The 18,440-nt window shown below is 45.9% G+C and overlaps 1 protein-coding gene across 1 annotated transcript; it reads right to left on the bottom strand.

Annotated features, from left to right (window-relative positions):
• Window positions 1-15,481: 15,481 nt before the first annotated feature.
• On the bottom strand, window positions 15,482-17,781 carry LOC103171371 (interleukin-17C-like). The gene is made up of 2 exons (XM_029075801.1): window positions 17,139-17,781; window positions 15,482-15,993 (listed from the first exon to the last, which is right to left on the bottom strand). Exons 1-2 carry the CDS (start codon window positions 17,420-17,422, stop codon window positions 15,747-15,749), a joined length of 531 nt encoding a protein of 176 aa, XP_028931634.1. The 5' UTR covers window positions 17,423-17,781; the 3' UTR covers window positions 15,482-15,746.
• Between the last annotated feature and the right edge of the window lie 659 nt (window positions 17,782-18,440).

The following is an 18,440-nucleotide window of genomic DNA, read 5'->3' as shown; positions in this document are numbered from 1 at the left end:
CAAATCAAAACTCAAGCAGTAGTATGACTCTTGATGTATCAGTGATGTTTAACACGTCCATACATTGTACGTAAAGGAATTTCAAATGACTTTTCCAGGGGTTCTGAAATGGGTCTTAATTTATGGGAAAGCGAACGCCAGGATATAACCATATTTTCAAGGAATGGGATAGGCTCACCCTTGGTTAAAGCTCATTGTGCATGATGGTGATAGCAGCATCATTTGACCCAACAGATTTCAGCTAGAAAAAAAGATCACAAGAACCAGTTGTAGAAAATATCAAAATAAATGTCAAATGCTGAAAGATGGAAATAGTCACCATGTATGAAGTTGAAGAAGTCAGCATGGAGAATGAACCTGAAGAACCCCTTGGCATTTAGTCCAGACCAAGCTGTTTTACCCAAGGAGAGATTAGAGTTGGGATTTGGACCGTAACTTTTCAGACTGTGGGCCCTAAGGAAACCCAAAACTCTCTCCTCATTGTTCCTACTGCAAACCCGGCCCACACACCTAATTCCTTTTTATGTCAACGTACTCACCGTACCTTGATCTCATCTATCTCAATGCTGACCCCTTCCATATGTGTCCCCTGTGGCCTGTAACTTCTTCATTCACCAAACAGACCACTTTCTTCCCCACCTTCAGAACCCTCCTACAATCCCGTCCTTCTCCCAGAAACCTTCCTTAAGCCCTCATTTCTCCATTCCCACTCCCTTATGCATTGCCACGTGCTTGGATCTTTACCCTTTAAGCCTCGATAGTCGGCCCTTAATCCCATTTATGTACATATCTTTAATTTATTTTAAGGTCTGTCTCAGCCTCTACCGGCTTTAAGCTTCTTGTGGCAGGGATGGTGTCCACCAACTCTGTTGGATTGTATTCATTCAGTCAGTTCATATTTATTGAGTGCTTACTGTGTGCAGAGCACTGTACTAAGCACTTGGAAAGTACAATTCAGCAACAGAGAGACGACAATCCCTGCCCACAGTGGGCTCACAGTCTAGAAAGGGGGGGATACAGATATCAAAAACAAGTAAACAGACATCAGTGGCATCCAAATAAATAAATAGAATTAGAGAGATACACATCAGAGCAAGTAAAAAAACGACATTAATATAAATACATTAGAATTATAGATATATACATATATACACAAGTGCTGTGGGGCAGGAAGGGGTGGAGCAATGGGAGTGAATTTGGGGTGAGGGTGGATGGAGAGAGGAAGCGGAGGGAAAGGGGGATTTAGTCTGGGAAGGCCTCCTGGGGGAGGTGAACCTTCAGGAGGGTTTTGAAGGAAGGAAGTGCTTGAAGTCTCCCAAGAACTTAGTACAATATTTTGCACAAAGTGCTCAATAAATACCATTGATTGATTGAATAAATTGATTGGGAGGGAGTGTCCTACATGTCCTTGAAAGAAAAAAAGGTGAAAAGAGGAAAAGGAGATGGCAAAATATCCCATTCCGGAAGATCAGTGTTTCTGCCTGGGGAACACCAATACACTCCCTAAAAGATGGAACTGCCTTCCTTGGGATGGGAAAGGAAGATTACCGTAAACTCCCAAAACCCCATAGTTGCTGCTGCATTAGCTCCATAGCTTCCTATTTCCCCGGTTCCTCTCTCTTAGGTTCCAAAGTGAAGAGAGAAAAAAGCACAAGGTATTGGGGAAATAGGAAGCCCCTGAGGATTTATTAAAAATAATAATTGTGGTATTTATCAAGTGCTTACTATGCATGACCTGTACTAAGCACTGGGATAGATACAAGATAATCAGGTCAAAAGCAGACCCTGTCCTTCCAGGGGGTTCAAAATCTGAATAAGAGGGAGAACAGGTATTGAATACCCTTTTTACTGATGAGGAAACTGAAACACAGCTAAGTGACTTGCCCAAGGTCACACAGCAGGCAAATGTGTGCTGTCACACAGCAGGCCTGGATTAGAACCTAGGTCCTTTCAGGCCTGTGCTCTTCCAATTAGGCTACGCTGCTTTTCTGACTCCTATCTGCTTACAGAGGCTTATTGTTAAAGTGCATTCAAGTTGCTAGAGTCAGACCCACTTTTTCTCTATTGCATTTTGAAGGTTAAATAAAAACACTATTGCAAACTAGACTTTCTGCATTTCCCCTAACTGAAATTGCGAAGTCGAGGCTATGATGACTGCAATTCATGTAGTTCTAACGGAATGTATCTTCCCCCAGAAGTCCTGGCTTCACCCCAACTGCAATCTTTGGGGCACAAAGCCCCACCTCTACCTCTACCTGGGGCAAACAGTCCTCACCCTTGAGGAGAGCACAATAAGCTGCCACTCTAGGCTATAAACTCCACCTGTAGACTGTAAACTCCTCCTGTAGACTGTAACCTCCTTCTATAGACTGTAGGTTCCTGGTGGAGTGGATAGAGAATGGCCCTGGCAGTAGGAAGGCCATTGGTCCTAATCCCAGCTCCCCACTTGTCTATGTGCCCTTGGGCAAGTCACTTCACTTCTTTGTACCTCAGTTGCCTTATCTGTAAAATGGGGATTAAGTTTGTGAGCCCCATGTGGGACAGGGACTGTGTCCAACCCAGTTTGCTTGTATCCACGCCAGCGCTTAGTACAGTGCCTGGTGCATAGTAAGTGATTAACAAATATCATTATTATTATGATGATGATGATGATGATTACAGGGTACATTTCTACTATGTTGTATTCTCACTTAGTACGGTATTGTGCATACAATAAGTGCTCAATAAGTACCACTGATTGATAGATTGGAAGCCTGGTCCCCACTTAACTCTGTCTTTCAGGAAACATGCACCCCAGTCAAAGCTACCTGCAGTTTATGGAGCCTCTCTCTAAGAGGTAGGAGGATTTTCTCAATGGGAGACGAGTTTTTAATGGATACAAGCTCTTTTCTTACAGCAAAGGCAAACATCTCTTCCCGATGTTGCCAACTACTGACCTACTCACACACATTCTGGAACCAATCACAGACCTGACCTCCCCCATTATACTGAAAGCAGCCCAGGCTCTCTGTCTTATGACTGAGGTCCTTAGATGGGAGTGATGGGGAAGAAACCACCACTGTTGCTGTCCCGGACTCTGTGCTGGACATCTGAATCTGACATCAGTCTCCAGCATGGGCCCGGGAGTCAGAACGACCTGGGTTCTAATCCCAGTTCTTGCCACTTGTCTGCTGTGTGACCTTGGGCAAGCCACCTCACTTCGCTGTGCCTCAGTTACCTCATCTATAAAATGGGGATTAAGAGTGTGAGCCCCATGTCAGACAGGGACTGTAACCAACCTGATTAACTTGTAACTACCCCAGCACAGTGCTTGGCACAGTAAGCGTATAACAAGTACCAAAATGATTATTATTAGGATAACATAACACCTCTCTGCAGCCTGATTTCTAGCGTAAATGTCCTAACACATCTCTTCTATCTATCTGTCTAGGGAGACGCCAGCTGGAACTGTGAAGAAGCAGGTGAGAAACATTCCTGTGCCTGTGTTTAGTGTACAGAGCACATCTTCATCATCGGTAGTATTTACTGAGTGCTTTCTGTTGTTCAGAGCAATGTACTAAGTGCTTGGAAAAGCACAATACAACAGAGAATGTAGATACATTCCCTGCCCACAGCAAGCTTACAGTCTAGAGGACATTATACAGTCAACCAATGAATTGCTCATTGCATTTATTGAGCTCTTACTGTGTGCAGAGCACTCTACTAAACACTTGGGAGAGCACAACACAACAGTGCAACAGACACAAACAGACACATTCCCTGCCCACCAGGCTCAAAACACCAGCTGGGCCTATCGACTGATTGGACTTTATGTGTGAATACTTTAGACAATTTAATCCTTTCAAGTTTAACCCTGTGAGAAGCAGTGGGCCTAATGGAAAGAGAATGGGCAGTCAGAGGCCCTGGGGAATGAATGAATGAATGAATGAATATTCACGGATCTAACAACTGTTTGCTGCATGACCTTGGCCAAGTCACTTAAATTCTCTGTCCTCAGTTTCCTCAACTGCAAAATGGGTATTAAATCCCTGTTCTCCCTCCTACTTAGACTGTGAGCCCCATGTAGGACAGGGACTGTGTCCACCCTAATTAACGAGTACCTTCCCTAACAGTGCTGGACACATGGAATTGCTTAACAAACACCATAAAACAGTACAAGACCCATAGATCTTTTAATGTATTCTTCCATCTAGAAAGAACTATTAGTGTTTCCATTTTTATTTTAAGCTTGTCCCAGTGCGGAAGTTGCTATTGAGTTGAACAAATGAGAGAATGGGGAAGGAGAAGTGGGAAGGAGAAGTGGGAAGGGTCGGGGGAGAAACTACATTTCCCTACTAATGTCATATCTCCTTGTGGGAAAATGGCATTAGATATTTTATTCCATTAGCTGCCTCCCTGGAAATCCTTCAGGGCAGATCTGATGAAGGTTCTGGTGGGCCCAGTGCAATGGAATCTCAACTCCTCAGCCACCCCAGGCAAACTCTATCCCTCCCTTTCTCCCCTCTACAATACATCTACACCCTTACTTCCTCACACAGGCTCCCCAGCAGACTCTTGTTCTGGATTCGGTGGGACTCAGCGCTTAGTACAGTGCCCTGCACACAGTAAGCACTCAATAAATGTGATTGTTTGATCGATTGGCTCAGAGGAAACACTCATCTTCAGGGCATAGAACGGTGCCCTTCTGCATCCCCGGGATTCTCCTATCTAATCAGAAGTGGACTTACCCATCTCCCAGCCTGGAGGCTCCATCATCCAGCAACCTCCAAATTTCCTCTTCTCCAACCTGGTGGGAATGGGAGGAGGGGAGAGGGGAGAAGGGAGGGTTTGAATCCTAGAAGACTGGGCCAGGCTGTTGGGATCTCCTCAAGATGTAGCCAGGCAGTGGTATAAAAAGGTCATGATGCAGGGTAGAGGTTGCTAAGTCGACTTTCCCCTAAAATTTGCCACTGTGAGCCGTAGCTTTTATAGCCTCCAGGGAATCTGCTGTCGAATCAGACGCCCAACATAGAGTGAAAGAGTGTTCAGTTCAGCTCGCTGAGGGAAGCCTCACGTCCTGCCCCATATCCTGTTTTCTCTTCTTTTGATCTTGCCCAGGATCAGACCAAAGCAACTTCCAGCTGCTGCTTTCCCCCTCCCTTTTGGGGTCACCTTCCTGTCCCCAGAACAGAAGCTGAGCTGCCTTATTGGGTCCCCCGGACTCTGAGGCCCCAACAGCCAGTAAGTGCAGGACTCGATGTGGAACTGACATGAGGGGCTGAAAAGGAGCAGCATGTGAAGAGTGGAGCTGGCAGCAATGCTTAATTTGGACTGGGGCTTCCTGGGCTCACCCTGATCGTGCAGGCTAGCCAGCTCAGAGTCCTGGCAACCCTGGAGATGGCAGTTCACGGTAATTATGGCAATAATGCAATGACATTCAAAGTCACTGGTATTTAAAAATGGAGACTCCCCTGATTGACTGCACCACTTTTAAGCACCCGCAGGAGGCGAGTAAAATGAGAAAGAGTGCTGGGCTTCTAGTGGGACCACAGACCCTAGGGAAAGATCTTGAAAAACAACAACTATGGTATTTGTTAAACACTTACTATGTGCCAGGCACTGTTCTAAGCACTGAGATGGATGCAAACAAATCAGGTTGGACACAGTCCCTGTCCCAAGTGGGGCTCCCCATTTTACAGATAAGGGACCTGAGGCACAGACAAGTGAAGTGACTTGCCCAAGGTCACACAGCAGATAAGTGACAGAGCTGGGATTAGCACCTTCTGACTCCCAGGCTCATGCTCTATCTACTATGTGCTCTATCCATAACTCTACCCACAGTCTATCTCTAGACTGAGTTCGTTGTGGGTGGAGAATATGTCTGTTTGTTCTATTGTACTCACCCAAGTGCTTAATACAGTGCTTTACACAGTTAGTGCTCAATAAATACAATTGAATGAATAAATTTGTCCCACATGGCTGCAGTACAGGGTCCTGGAGGACCTCCCCATTTGGAGTCCTCCTCTGAGGACTCAGGGAGAAGATGATCCAATTTCCCAGTTGGATAACTGGATTTTCCTTCGGCCAAGTGTATTAGGACCAGGACTTGGTTTGGATTCTTTGCTTGATTAAGGAATTTATGCAGAAAGGGATTTCCTTACCATTGGCTTCACTGAGAATTCTTTGGAGCTGGTGAAAAAGGGGATGGGAATGGAAGGCCAGTTCAGGGAAGCAGCATGGCCTAGTGGAAAGATCATGAGCCTAGAATTCAGAGAATCTGGACTCTAATCCCAGCTCCGCCACTTGACTGCTGTGTGACCTAGAGCAAGTCACTTATCTGTGATCAGTTTAATCAAATATAAAATAGGGATTCGATGCCCATTCTTCCTTAGACTTATTTAGACTCTGAGCCCCAGATGGAACAGGGACTGTGTCCAACTTGCCTTAGCTTGTACCTACCACAGTGCTTGGCACATAGTAAGCACTTAGCTAATACCACAATTAGGATTATTATCATTATTATTATTATTACTCATTTGGTGAAGTCTCATCCCTGGCCCCTTAATCCATTTTTCTCTCTACCTCCACGAGTGCCCAAGGATCAGGAACCCAGAGACAGAATTTGGTCAAACCTGCCCAGGCCACTGCCTCACCATCCCAAGAGCTACAGCAGTGCTGCTGTACTGGGTACCCTGAGCCTTGAGGACTCAAAAGCAGGTAAGAGACTCAGATAGGAGAATGCAGGCTGTGTTGCCTAGAGGATAGCACATGGGCCTGTGAGTCAGAAGGACCTGGGTTCTAATCCCATCTCCACCACTTGTCTGCTGTTTGGCCTTGGACAAGTCACTTTACTTCTCTGTGCCTCAGTTACCTCATCTATAAAATGAGGATTCAGATTGCGAGCCCCATGTAGGACAGGGAGCGCATCCAACCCAATTTGCTTGCCTCCACCCCTGTGCTTAGTACAGTCCTTGGCATTAGTAAGTGCTGAACAAATATCACAGTTATGATTAATTATTATGGAGGCCACAGCTTGATCTTTGAGAGGATGACTGAAAGGGGCTTGGGAGGGAAGGTAGCCGAAGGGAGAGGAATGAGAAGGGGAATTCCAGTTGAGAGGGTCAGTCAGTAAAAGAAAAAATCTTCTAGAAGCATGGTCTCCTGAATAAGCAGGCCTCCACATGCAGAGGAACAAACTTGTCACCCTTTTGGGACACAGCAGATCCCTTTATGGCCTTCCTCAGCCCTGCTTCCCCCAGCTCCTCCCACTTCCAGCCATGTTAGACCTTTAGTGTCTTGTTTGCCAGCTGGTAGTGAACACAGCCCTGGAACAACAATAATAATAATAATAATAATGGCATTTGTTAAGCGCTTACTACGTGCAAAGCACTGTTCTAAGTGCTGGGGTGATACAAGGTGATCAGGTTGTCCCACGTGGGGCTCACAGTCTTCATTCCCATTTTACAGATGAGGTAACTGAGGCTCAGAGAAGTCATGTGACTTGCCCAAAGTCACACAGCTGACAAGCGACGGAGCCGGGATTAGAACCCATGACCTCTGACTCCCAAGCCCGGGCTCTTTCCACTGAGCCACGCTGCTTCAAAAAAATAAGTACTTACTATGTGCCGAGCACTGTTCTAAGCACTGAGGTAGATACAGGATAATCTGGTTGTCCCACGTGAGGCTCACAATCTTAATCCCCATTTTACTGATGAGGTAACTGAGGCACAGAGAAGTTAAGTGACTGGCCCACAGTCACACAGCTGACAAGTAGCAGAGCCAGGATTCGAACCCATGGCCTCTGACTCCCAAGCCCGTGCTTTTTCCATTGAGCCACGCTGCTTCTCTGACTAGGTCCTCAGGGTGTATCTTGATAAACACAGTGCTGCTCTCAAGTAACTCAAGGTCTTTGGGAAACATTTCTTTCATTTATTGATTGATATTAATATCTATCTCATACTCTAGACTGTAAGTTAATTGTGGCAGGGAATGGAGTCTACCAACTCTATTAGACTGTACTCTCTCAAGTGCTTAGTACAGTGATCTGCACCAAGTAAGCACTCAATAAATATGATTGACTGATTGATTGATTTCTCTGGGTTTGTTTTTCCAGCAGACCTTTACATTCCCTCCCCTGGAAATTGTCCCAGTTGAATCATCACTCGATCAATCCATTATTGATATTTATTTAGCATGCAGAGCACTGTATCGAGCACTGTATCAAGCACTTGAGAGTATACTAGGCGTAAGACATGTATTCCCCAACTGCATTCTGATGTGCCTTCATTTTTCCATTTCCCCTAGGCAAATACCAGTGGTCAACCCATCCCACTGACAAAAAGTCACTCAACAGATAGAGGAAGGTGGAAGAGTTCACCCAGCACCAAAACCCACAGATCCCTGAGAATTGGAGAAGCAGCGTGGCTCAGTGGAAAGAGCATGGGCTTTGGAGTCAGGGCTCATGAGTTCGAATCCCAGCTCTGCCACTTGTCGGCTGTGTGACTGTGGGCAAGTCACTTAACTTCTCTGGGCCTCAGTTCCCTCATCTGTAAAATGGGGATGAAGACTGTGAGCCCCACGTGGAACAACCTGATTCCCCTATGTCTACCCCAGCGCTTAGAACAGTGCTCGGCACATAGTAAGCGCTTAACAAATACCAACATTATTATTATAAGTGGGATTCCACTTAATTATTAGTCATTTCATTATTAGCCATCACCACCTAGGTGATCAGAACAGACTGCTCTAACATGGAGAGCTATTTTTTAGCTATTTTCTGCTGATTGGTTGCAATTCCAGTGATCTGATCTGTGCACAGGATAATACTAATAATAATGATGGTATTTGTTAAGAGCTTACTATGCGCATAGCACTGTTCTAAGCTCTGGGGTAGATGATGTGAATGGAAGAGATAGTCAGAGGGGATGCAGGATCACACAATTTGCCCAGGTTCTTGAAAGTGAACCCTGTGGGGCAACTGGCATTTAACCGAAATCCGGAGTATAGATTTCAATTCAGGTCATCAAAACTCCCACCTTCTTGATAAAGCCCGCCAGCTTTCCTGACTTTCTCCAGAGGGCCCACCCTGAAGTCACAGATAATAATAATAATAATAATAATAATAATAATAATGGTATTTGTAAGAGCTTACCACATGTCAGGCACTGTGCTAAGCGCTGGGGTAGATACAAGCAAATCGGGTTGGACTCAGTCTCTGTCCTACGTGGGGTTCACATCTCAATCCCCATTTTACAGATTGGGTAACTGAAGCACAGAGAAGTCAAGTGATTCGCCCAAGGTCACACAGCAGACAAGTCATGGAGCCGGAATTAGAACCCATGACTTTTTGACTCCCAGGCACATGCTCTGTTTGAACAATAGAACATGATAGAGGTGTCTTCTCTAAGGAAGCAGAGTTGGCTTGCTTAACCTTGCAGGCAGGGCTTCTGTTTTGGGTGCTCTGGTCCCTCTGTTAGTAGAAATGTTTTCTATAGGAAAAACAGCTTCTCAGAACCCAAACCCATTAGATCCAACTCCCAAGTTTACCAGTTACACCAAGTTCTTCTATAATGTGGGAGGCAAGTTCTTACAAAACCCCACATTATTCCTTATTTGTAAAATGGAGATAAAATGCCTCTTCTCCCTCCCTTTTAAAAATATGAATCCCGTGTGGGATAGAAGACTGTGGAGGATCTGATTACCTTATACCTAGCCCTGTGGTTTAGCACAGGGATTGGCACATGGTAACCAGGTGATAAATACCGTCATTATCACTGCTGCATTTCCTCCAAAATTCCCCCTTCTCCCAGTTGAGCAGCCTCGAGGGGCAAACTGAGAAAGGCCGGCAGGGAACCTGAGCTCAGAGAGGCTGGAACCTTGAAAAGTAAAGCCTGGGCCAGCTCCTGCTTCATTCTTTCTTCTCCTCCTGAGAGTCCTTGTCTCTCCTGCTCTTTCTTTTATCTCCAACTCCTTCTCCAAAACGGGGATGGTAGACTACCCCTTGCGAGTGCCACTAGAGAGGAGAGCTGTGAACTTTACGTGCTTCCGACTGAGGCATGAGAATGTCAAATCTGCCGAGAAGCAGGCCAAACGGTTCAAGTGAAAAGCTGCCAGAGGTGCTTAGGCTGAGAGGAGGGGGTAAAAGGATGTGGAGAGGAGGGAGGGAACCTCTGAGAAAGCATGTAGGAACAGCCCCAGATATTTCTCGTTCTGTAAAACACTGGAAATTGCAGCCCAGTGTCGTTTTCCCAGGTGATTTACTAAACTCTTAAATCCAGGGGTTCAAACAGATCTTCACAACAATTCAGCTACTGAGCCTTCATTTGATGCCATCTCCTTCCAACTCCTTCCAATTATCCCAGCATCAAGAGAATTACGAGGGGCCCCTCAACCAGACAGCTATAAAAGAGCTGACCCAGCCTCTCGTATTATATTTGTATAATATACATATAAATATATCTGTTATGTATATTTATATATGTGTTTATAATAACACCTTTGCAGTCCCAGAGATCCTTTCTCTGGGGAGCTCAAGGCATTTTACAGAGATCATCTTACTTATCCTCATAATATCCCTCTACAGGAGCTAGAAGGAAATCATCTGTATCCCATTTGACAGATGAGGAAACTAAGGCTCGGGGTTGCCCAAGGTCACTAAGTTGTAAAGAACGTCCGAAGAACATCCACCTCCTCCTCATCATCATCAGTACTGACTAAGCAATTACGGAGTGCAGAGGATTGTATGAAGTGCTTGGAAATATACACTAAAAGTAAGAGACCCAGCTCCTCCCTTCAAAGAGCTACTGCCTCCCAGGTCTTCCTTGTTTCTTGCTGGAGTCATGTCTTGGGCTCTGCCAGGAGTGGGTGCAGGGAGTGGAGAGGGAATGGAGAAAGGAAGTAGCAGCATGGTCTAGTGGAAAAAACACAGGCCTTGGGGTTAGAGGACCTGGGCTCTTATCCCAGCTCTGCCACTTGCCTTCTGGGTGACTTTGGGTAAATCACTTAACTTCTCTGAGCCTCAGTTTCCTCATTCCTAAAAGGGGGATTCAATAGCAATTTCCCTTCCTTTTTAGACCATGAGCCCTATGGAAAACAGGAATTGCTGCCAACGTAATGATTTTGAACCTATCCCAGTGCTTGGTACATCACTTTGTAAATAGCAAGCGCTTTTTTAAAATGGGTATTCATTCATTCAATAGTATTTATTGAGCGCTTACTATGTGCAGAGCACTGTACTAAGCGCTTGGAATGAACAAGTCGGCAACAGATTCGCTAAGTGCCTACTAAGTTCCAGGCACTGAAATAAGCACTGGGATAGATAGATACAAGATAACCTGGTTGGATACAGTCCAATAATTTAGCCAGTATCATTTAAAAAGAAAAAAAGGATAGGACAGTCAGCCCTGAACATCAAACCAAGGGAGAAAAGGTACCAAGTCAAAATAGTAGCTTTATTAAATGCACCTGCCTGCAGCAAAGAAGAATGCTGAGCCCAAAATTAGAAGGAAAGTCTAGACATTTAAATAATAATAATAATAATAATGGGATTTGTTTAGCACCTACTATGTGCCAGGCATTGTACTAAGCACTGGGGTGGATACAAGGAAATCGGGTTGGGCACAGCCCCTGTCCCATGTGAGGCTCACGGTCTCAATCCCCATTTTACAGATGAGGTAACTGAGGCACAGAGAAGAAAGTGACTTGCCCAGGGTCACACAGCAGACAAGTAGTGGAGCCAGGATTAGAAGGAAGCAGCCTCTCCCCCAGAATTCAGAGAAATCTCAACATGAAGTGGCAGTACTTTCAATCTGCTTCGAGCTTTGGAAGGGCATGGGCTCCTATGCTCGACACTCCTAAGGCCTGTTCACCATCCCTAGGGTACCTGACCCAGCCATCCTCCTCTCTCCATCCCTAGAGCCGCTATGGTCATCGGATACAGTGGATGGCATCCCCCTTCCAGCCTGCAAACTGTCATTTATTGAAAATGGGGCCACAGAAAGAGCAAGGTCTTGGGCTCTCACTAAGGACAACAGTCACCCATCCACCCTATCTTCATCTTTTTCCATCCAACATCCTGAAGGCAGGACAGACAGCACCCTGGAAAGATCAGCTGAAGCTACTTGAGAAACGACCCATGATTGACTAGGAATCTTCACTGTGGGGATGGTGCACCATAAGCAAACTCCTGGGGAAGAAGGTTCAAAACTTCACACGCAGGCAAAGCACATCCTTGGGGCTGGTGACATGGGCACCCATAGCCACCCTGAAATGACCAGAACTGACCAGCTAGAGTCAAGAACCACAGTTCTAATTCCAGATCTGCCACTTGCCTCCTGTGTGACCTTGGGTGTATCATTTACCTCTCTGGCCCTCAGCTTCCTCATCTGTAAAACAAGGATAAAAACATCTGCTCTCCCTATTTGAGGGTGAGCCCTGTGTGGGACAGGGACTGTGCCTGACTTAATTATCTTGAAATTGGTCCAGCACTTAGCAAGGTGTTTGGAACAGAGTAAATACTTAAATACCACATCAATATTATTCTACGGCTGTGTTTCCCGTTATAGTGAATAAATATTCGATTTCCTGATTTTCAACAAAAATCACACCTTGTTTCCAAGCTGGGAGAAGGCATGTTTTGCCATGGCTGCACAAGAAAGACAAAAATAATAATAATTATTATTATTATTGTGACATTTATTAAGTGTTTACGATGTGCCAGACACTATACTAAGTGCTGAGGTGGATACAAGCACATCAGGTTGGACATAGTCCCTTTCCCATGTGGGGCTCACAGTCTCAATCCCCGTTTTACGGATGAACTAACTGAGGCACAGAGAAGTGAAGTGACTTGCTCCAGGTCACCCAGCAGACAAGTGGCAGAGTCAGGATTAAAACCCATGTCTTTCTGACCCCCCAGGCCTATTCTCTACTCACTATTCCAGATGTGCTGGTGCTGCTCAGAGCCATGACCCCAGTTGACTAGCATTCTCTCTTGGAGCTCACAAAATACTCTTGCAGCTCACAAAAATACTTGACACATGCTATGACCTGACAAACCAACTTTGCCATGATTTTCCCTGTTTTAAATAGCCGAAAACAACAGAATAGACGTAGATTTCCTTTCCCTGTAGCTTTCACTAGAATAGTGACAGGGAACCCCAAGACAAGGCTAACCCAGGCCTCAGTTTGGTCTAAGGCCGCCCCTGTTTCCATGCATCTCTTCCTATTACCCTCCATATTTCCACCTTGTCTTCTTCTACACCAGCATGAGGAAAGTGGAAAATATCTGAAAAGATTAGCTGGCAGGCTCTCCCCACCTGGATTTCTTGAGTCCTTATAAGTTGGGGGATGTGGGAAGGTGGGATGGACACCAGTCAGCTAGGCAGGCAACAATATTTAGTGAGAGCCACAGTAGCAAGACCCTGTCCCGAGTGTTGAGGAGCTACCGTCTCCTAGTGAGGAAGATAAATGTCCACAAACAGAGCAGAGAATGAGAAATATATAGGCAGGTCCTGGTCGCACACACACTTATCTATAGGAAGGGCCCACCGAGTCAATTAGCACAATCCTTTTGTGCAACGAGGATCACAGATGAGTACTAGGGGACTATGAGCCAAACCATTGCCTACCCCAGATAGCCCTCATGCTGACACTCCAGGCCCATTGGCCAAGTCTACCCTAGGACTGGGGCTGGCAGCCTTTTGGGTCACAGGTCGTTGGCCAAGCAGAGTGAGGAGCTCACCCTGAGGCCATTTACTCACACCAGAAGAGCCACAGGAGATGCCACCATGCCTCTCCCCATTCCCCTCCCTCCTGAGCTCCAGGCTTTTTATTCATCCTTAACAAATTAAGAAAAGAATTAAAAACCACAGAGGTGCTTCACTGGGAAAACAGCTGCCCGAGCTTGCCAGGGCCTTCATTTTAATTACGTTTTTATGGGAGCCATTTGCGGTGAAAAGACCTTAATTAGCGGTGACTGAATCCTGCCTCCCATTGCCCTCACTCCATTCTGCCAAGTGGGGACCTGCCAGCATTCCCTTTGACGAGGATAAAAACCCCTCGGGTTTATGGAGATCTTCCTTCTGAGAGGCTCTTTGCACCTTACACCTAGTCCTCTGCTCACTGCCTGTGTGTGTGTGTGTGTGTGTGTGTGTGTGTGTGTGTATGCATGTGTGTGCACGCGCAACTATAAAATAATAATGATGATGGTATTGGTTAAATGCTATGTGCCAGGCCCTGTACTAAGCACTGGGTAGATACAAGCAAAGTGAGTTGGACACAATCCCTGACCCTTGTGGGGCTCACAGTCTCAATCCCTATTTTACAAATGAGGTAACTGAGGCACAGAGAAGTGAAGTGATTTGGCCAAGGTCACACAGCATGCAAGTGGAGAATCTGGGATTAGAACCCCTGATCTTCTGACTCCCCGGCCTATGCTCTATCCACTATGACATGGGACTTCTCTGTGAATGTATACATATGTGTGTGTGTGTGTGTTTGTGTGTGTATATATATATATATATATATAGGTAGCTGGCATTTGTTTTCAGAGATGACACTAATAATGGTAAGGACCAGCCCCTCTATGTGGATGAGGTAGGGAAGACCAATGGACAGCCAAGTACTCTCTCCTGAGCACTGCAATCACAAAGCATTGAACTCAGGACTGGTTGAAGCACAAGTGTGCTCCAGTGATTATTGGGGCTCTTGGTCCAAAAGGAATTTGGCCCCTCCCTTCTATTTAATTTGGGAAGACTGATGAAAAAGGTAAGAATTTTGGCTTAGAAATATGGGAAGTAGTTTGGAGGATTCAGAGAATTGTTCCACATCATAGAAAAGAGCATGAGAGAAGATCTGCAGGCCTGAGGGTGGTAATTGGGGAAGACTACTAGGTTTGTGTGACTATGGTGGAGGAAGCGACCTGTGCAACAGCAAAAAATTAAAGAGGATAGGGGCCCTTAGAGGAGATGATGAGGGATCTTGAAGATTAATTGAAGGAAGAGTTTGAATGAGAGTGAGACAAACAGACTTCAGGAAGGGGAAGTGGACAAAGCTATGGGCAAAAAAGAAGTTCTTGGTGGTAATAATAATTAATTGTGGTATTTGTTAAGCGCTATGGGTCAGTCAATTGTATTTATTGAGTTCTTAATGTGTGAAGACCACATTACAAAATGTTCAGGGCTTAGTATGGTGCCAAATACCTTACTAATCACTGAGGTAGCTATAATACACGCAGATCAGACACAGTCCCTGTCCTACAAGGGGCTTACAGTCTAGTGTCGGTATTTTGGAATGGCTGAAAGGGGAGTCGGAGAGGCGAGAGGAAAGGACACTGTAAACCAAACTAGACAGACCGAGGTTAGACCAAGGATTTGTGGAGAAAGAGGTAAAGTATAGTTTTCCAGAACTCATCAAAGGCGATGAAACATAGTGAAAGCAACAGTTCAGATAAAGAATAGATAGTTCAACTTTTAGGGGTATATTCAGACTATTTTATGTTTATTCATCACTTCAAATCACCATTTTTATTGACACTAGTACAATCAAATGGAGCCTGACAAATAGTTGTTGTCAGGTACTCACGCTATCCACCCAAGCCAGGACCATCCTGTTTGGACTGGCAAATTCGAAGGACCCATTATGATCATTTCCATTCCTCTGCAAAGACATTTTCCTCTTCTTCTTCCTCCTCCTCCCGCCCCTCCCCTGACTCCTAATCTACAGTCAACAGGGTCTCGCAGTTGGTGCCAAGAGCTCGGGGCACCTCCTCAGGCATAGGCCATCCTTGGTTTTAAACAAGTACAACCCACGGGCACCATGATGTGGTCGAGTTCGTAGGAGGTGAGTCTGGGGTTGGCGGGACATGGCTTCCTCCGCAGAACCAGTACACTCTGCTCCAGGAGCACAGAATTCATCCTCAAAGTCTCCCGGTTAGACCAGAGATCGATGCAGCCAGAGCAGAGGCACTCAGCAAAGGCCAGCTTCTGAGGGTAGCGATCTTCATCCACGTTGATTCTGCATTAACATGCGGGAAGCTACATTGACAACTGCAACACAGCTGGAGGGGAGAGCTCCATGAGCTTGCGATGGGACAGGCAGGGCAGGGCAGGGCAGGGAGTCCGTTGATTGTCTGCTGACTGAAAAGAAGCGTGGCCTAATGGAAAGAGCATGGGTCTGGGAGTCCAAGGACCTGGGTTCTAATCCCAGCTCCTCCACTTGCCTGCTCTGTGACTTTAGGCAACTCACTTCACTCCTCTGGGCCTCAGTTTCCTCATCATTAAAATGGGGATAAAAATTCCTGTTCTTTTTCCATCCAGACTGTGAGCTCCCTGTAGGATAGGGACTTTATGTGATCTGATTATCTTGTATCTACCCCAGGACTTGGTACTTTAGGGAAGCAGCGTGGCTCAGCGGAAAGAGCACGGACTTGGGAGTCAGAGGTCATGGGTTCGAATCCCGGCCCTGCCACTTGTCAGCTGTGTGACTGTGGGCAAGTCACTTAACTTCTCTGGGCTTCAGTGACCTCATTTGTAAAATGGGGATGCACACTGTGAGCCTCACCTGGGACAACCTGATTACCCTGTATCTACCCCAGCGCTTAGAACAGTGCTCTGCGCATAGTAAGCACTTAACAAATACCAGCATTAATTAATTACTTAGCACACTGTAAGTGCTTAACAAATACCATCATTATTATTATGTGACATGGGGTGCCTCTAGGGTTTGAACCAAATCCCCCATTTAGATTGGAAAGAGGAGTTAAAGAAGTGCAGAGCAAAGTTAAACTCGGGTTCAAGGACTCTGTGCAAGAGTTGGATTTCTGCCTTGGCAAAGAGGAAGAAGAAGAAGATCCCCAGGTTATATATTCATTGGAGCTTGCGATTGCAAAAGTCTAGCTTTGGGAATCTACAACATAGCCCTACCGTAAATCAAAAGCAACTCCAATACCAGCATGCATAACTGGAGGAGAGTAAGTACGAGCTGCAAGGGAGCTCTCCAGTTAGCCTGGTCGGAACCTGACTAGAGCAAAGTCCGAGGCCCCTCAATTAAAGCGGCACCTGGGTATTCCCCAGGGGAAAGGATAAGGTGCCAGAATGGGATAAGCCCATCTACCACCAGTCCCGGAGTTGGAAAGGTTACCAGTTACCAGACACCTTTACCTGTAGGTCCATGGGGAGGTTGAGCGGAGGTTGTAACTGGAAGGGGACGGTGGGAGAGAGTTGTGACATTTCCCCTTCACGTGTCTCCTCTTCTTCCTCTGCTGCTGTTCCAGCCTCTCCACCTCCTCCACCAGGTAGATGGAAGGAATCTTTCTCCATGGGTTACTCCGGCCTCCTGTCTGGTTCCAAACCCTCTCTGGGGCCTTCGTATCATGGAGCTCATAGCAGCCGTTGGGCCAGCCCTGGCTCTTCTTGACGGGCTTGAGGGTGGAGCAGACAGTCATCAACAGTCCCACCTGAGGGAAGAGAGGAAAGGTCAGACAAATGAGAAGCAGGCAGATCCCCTCCAAGGATGGTACTTTCTCTTTGATTGTTTTAAATCATCCATCTCCAGTTCCACAACAGCGGTGAGAAGTCCACAACCTCCCCTTCCAGTCCTCTCTAATTTTCTTTTAGAGTTATTTTTATTGAGTTTGCTCAATATTCTTTTGTTCTATGGGCCTGTCTCGCCCCCTCCACACATACTCACACACATACTTAGAATCTGAACCTCTCTTGGGCCGGGGATCATGTATAAATAGATATTCCTGTATTTTCCCCCACTGCTTAGAACAGTGCCTTTATAAGCACTTAATAAACATAATTTTAATAATAATTATGGTACTTGTTAAGAACTTACTATGTGACAAGCACTGTTCAAAGCACTAGGTAGTTACAACTTAATCAGATCAAACACAGTCCCCATCCCACATGGAGCTCACACTCTTAATCCCCATTTTGCAGATGAGATACCTGAGGCACTGAAAGGTTAAGTGATTTTCCCGAGGTCACACAACAGACTCATGGTAGAGCCAGGTTTAGAGCCCAGGTCCTTCTGACTCCCAGATCCGTGCTCTATCCGCTAGACCAGCTCCAGAAAGCCGTTTCTCAGATGAAAAAGGCTCCAATGGCTTGCTGTGTGCTCCTTGCCCTGCCCGACCCCCTGGGGTTCTGGGCTTGGGCTGATTCCATCCCTTGAGCTTGGGGACTAATATGGCCCAAAAGTGCTGTGCTGTCATCAGCCTTAGTCACCAGCTGGTCCCAGCAGGTCCCCGGTCCTGAGGTCTTAGAGCTTCAGGTCAGTTCTGGACTCCTCTCGAGAGTCCAGGTTACTATTTTACTATTTAACAGCTGCAAATAATAATAAAATAATCACTGGGGTATTTGTTAAGTGCTTACTATGTGCCAAACGCAGTACTAAGCACTGGTACATACAAGATCGTCAGGTCCTACATAGGATTTCACAGTCTAAATAGGAGAGAG

Source organism: Ornithorhynchus anatinus, chromosome 11 (assembly GCF_004115215.2).
Source record: "Ornithorhynchus anatinus isolate Pmale09 chromosome 11, mOrnAna1.pri.v4, whole genome shotgun sequence".
Classification (NCBI taxonomy): Eukaryota; Metazoa; Chordata; class Mammalia; order Monotremata; family Ornithorhynchidae; genus Ornithorhynchus; species Ornithorhynchus anatinus.
Note: the sequence above shows the minus strand (reverse complement) of the source record. Positions and strands in the feature narration are given on the sequence as shown.

Coding starts and splice junctions, on each gene's coding strand:
- LOC103171371 (XM_029075801.1), bottom strand. CDS start 17,422: ATGACTGTCTGCTCCACCCTCAAGCCCGTCAAGAAGAGCCAGGGCTGG. Junction 15,994..17,138: donor ACCTCCCCATGGACCTACAG/GTAAAGGTGTCT, acceptor ATGTTAATGCAG/AATCAACGTGGATGAAGATC.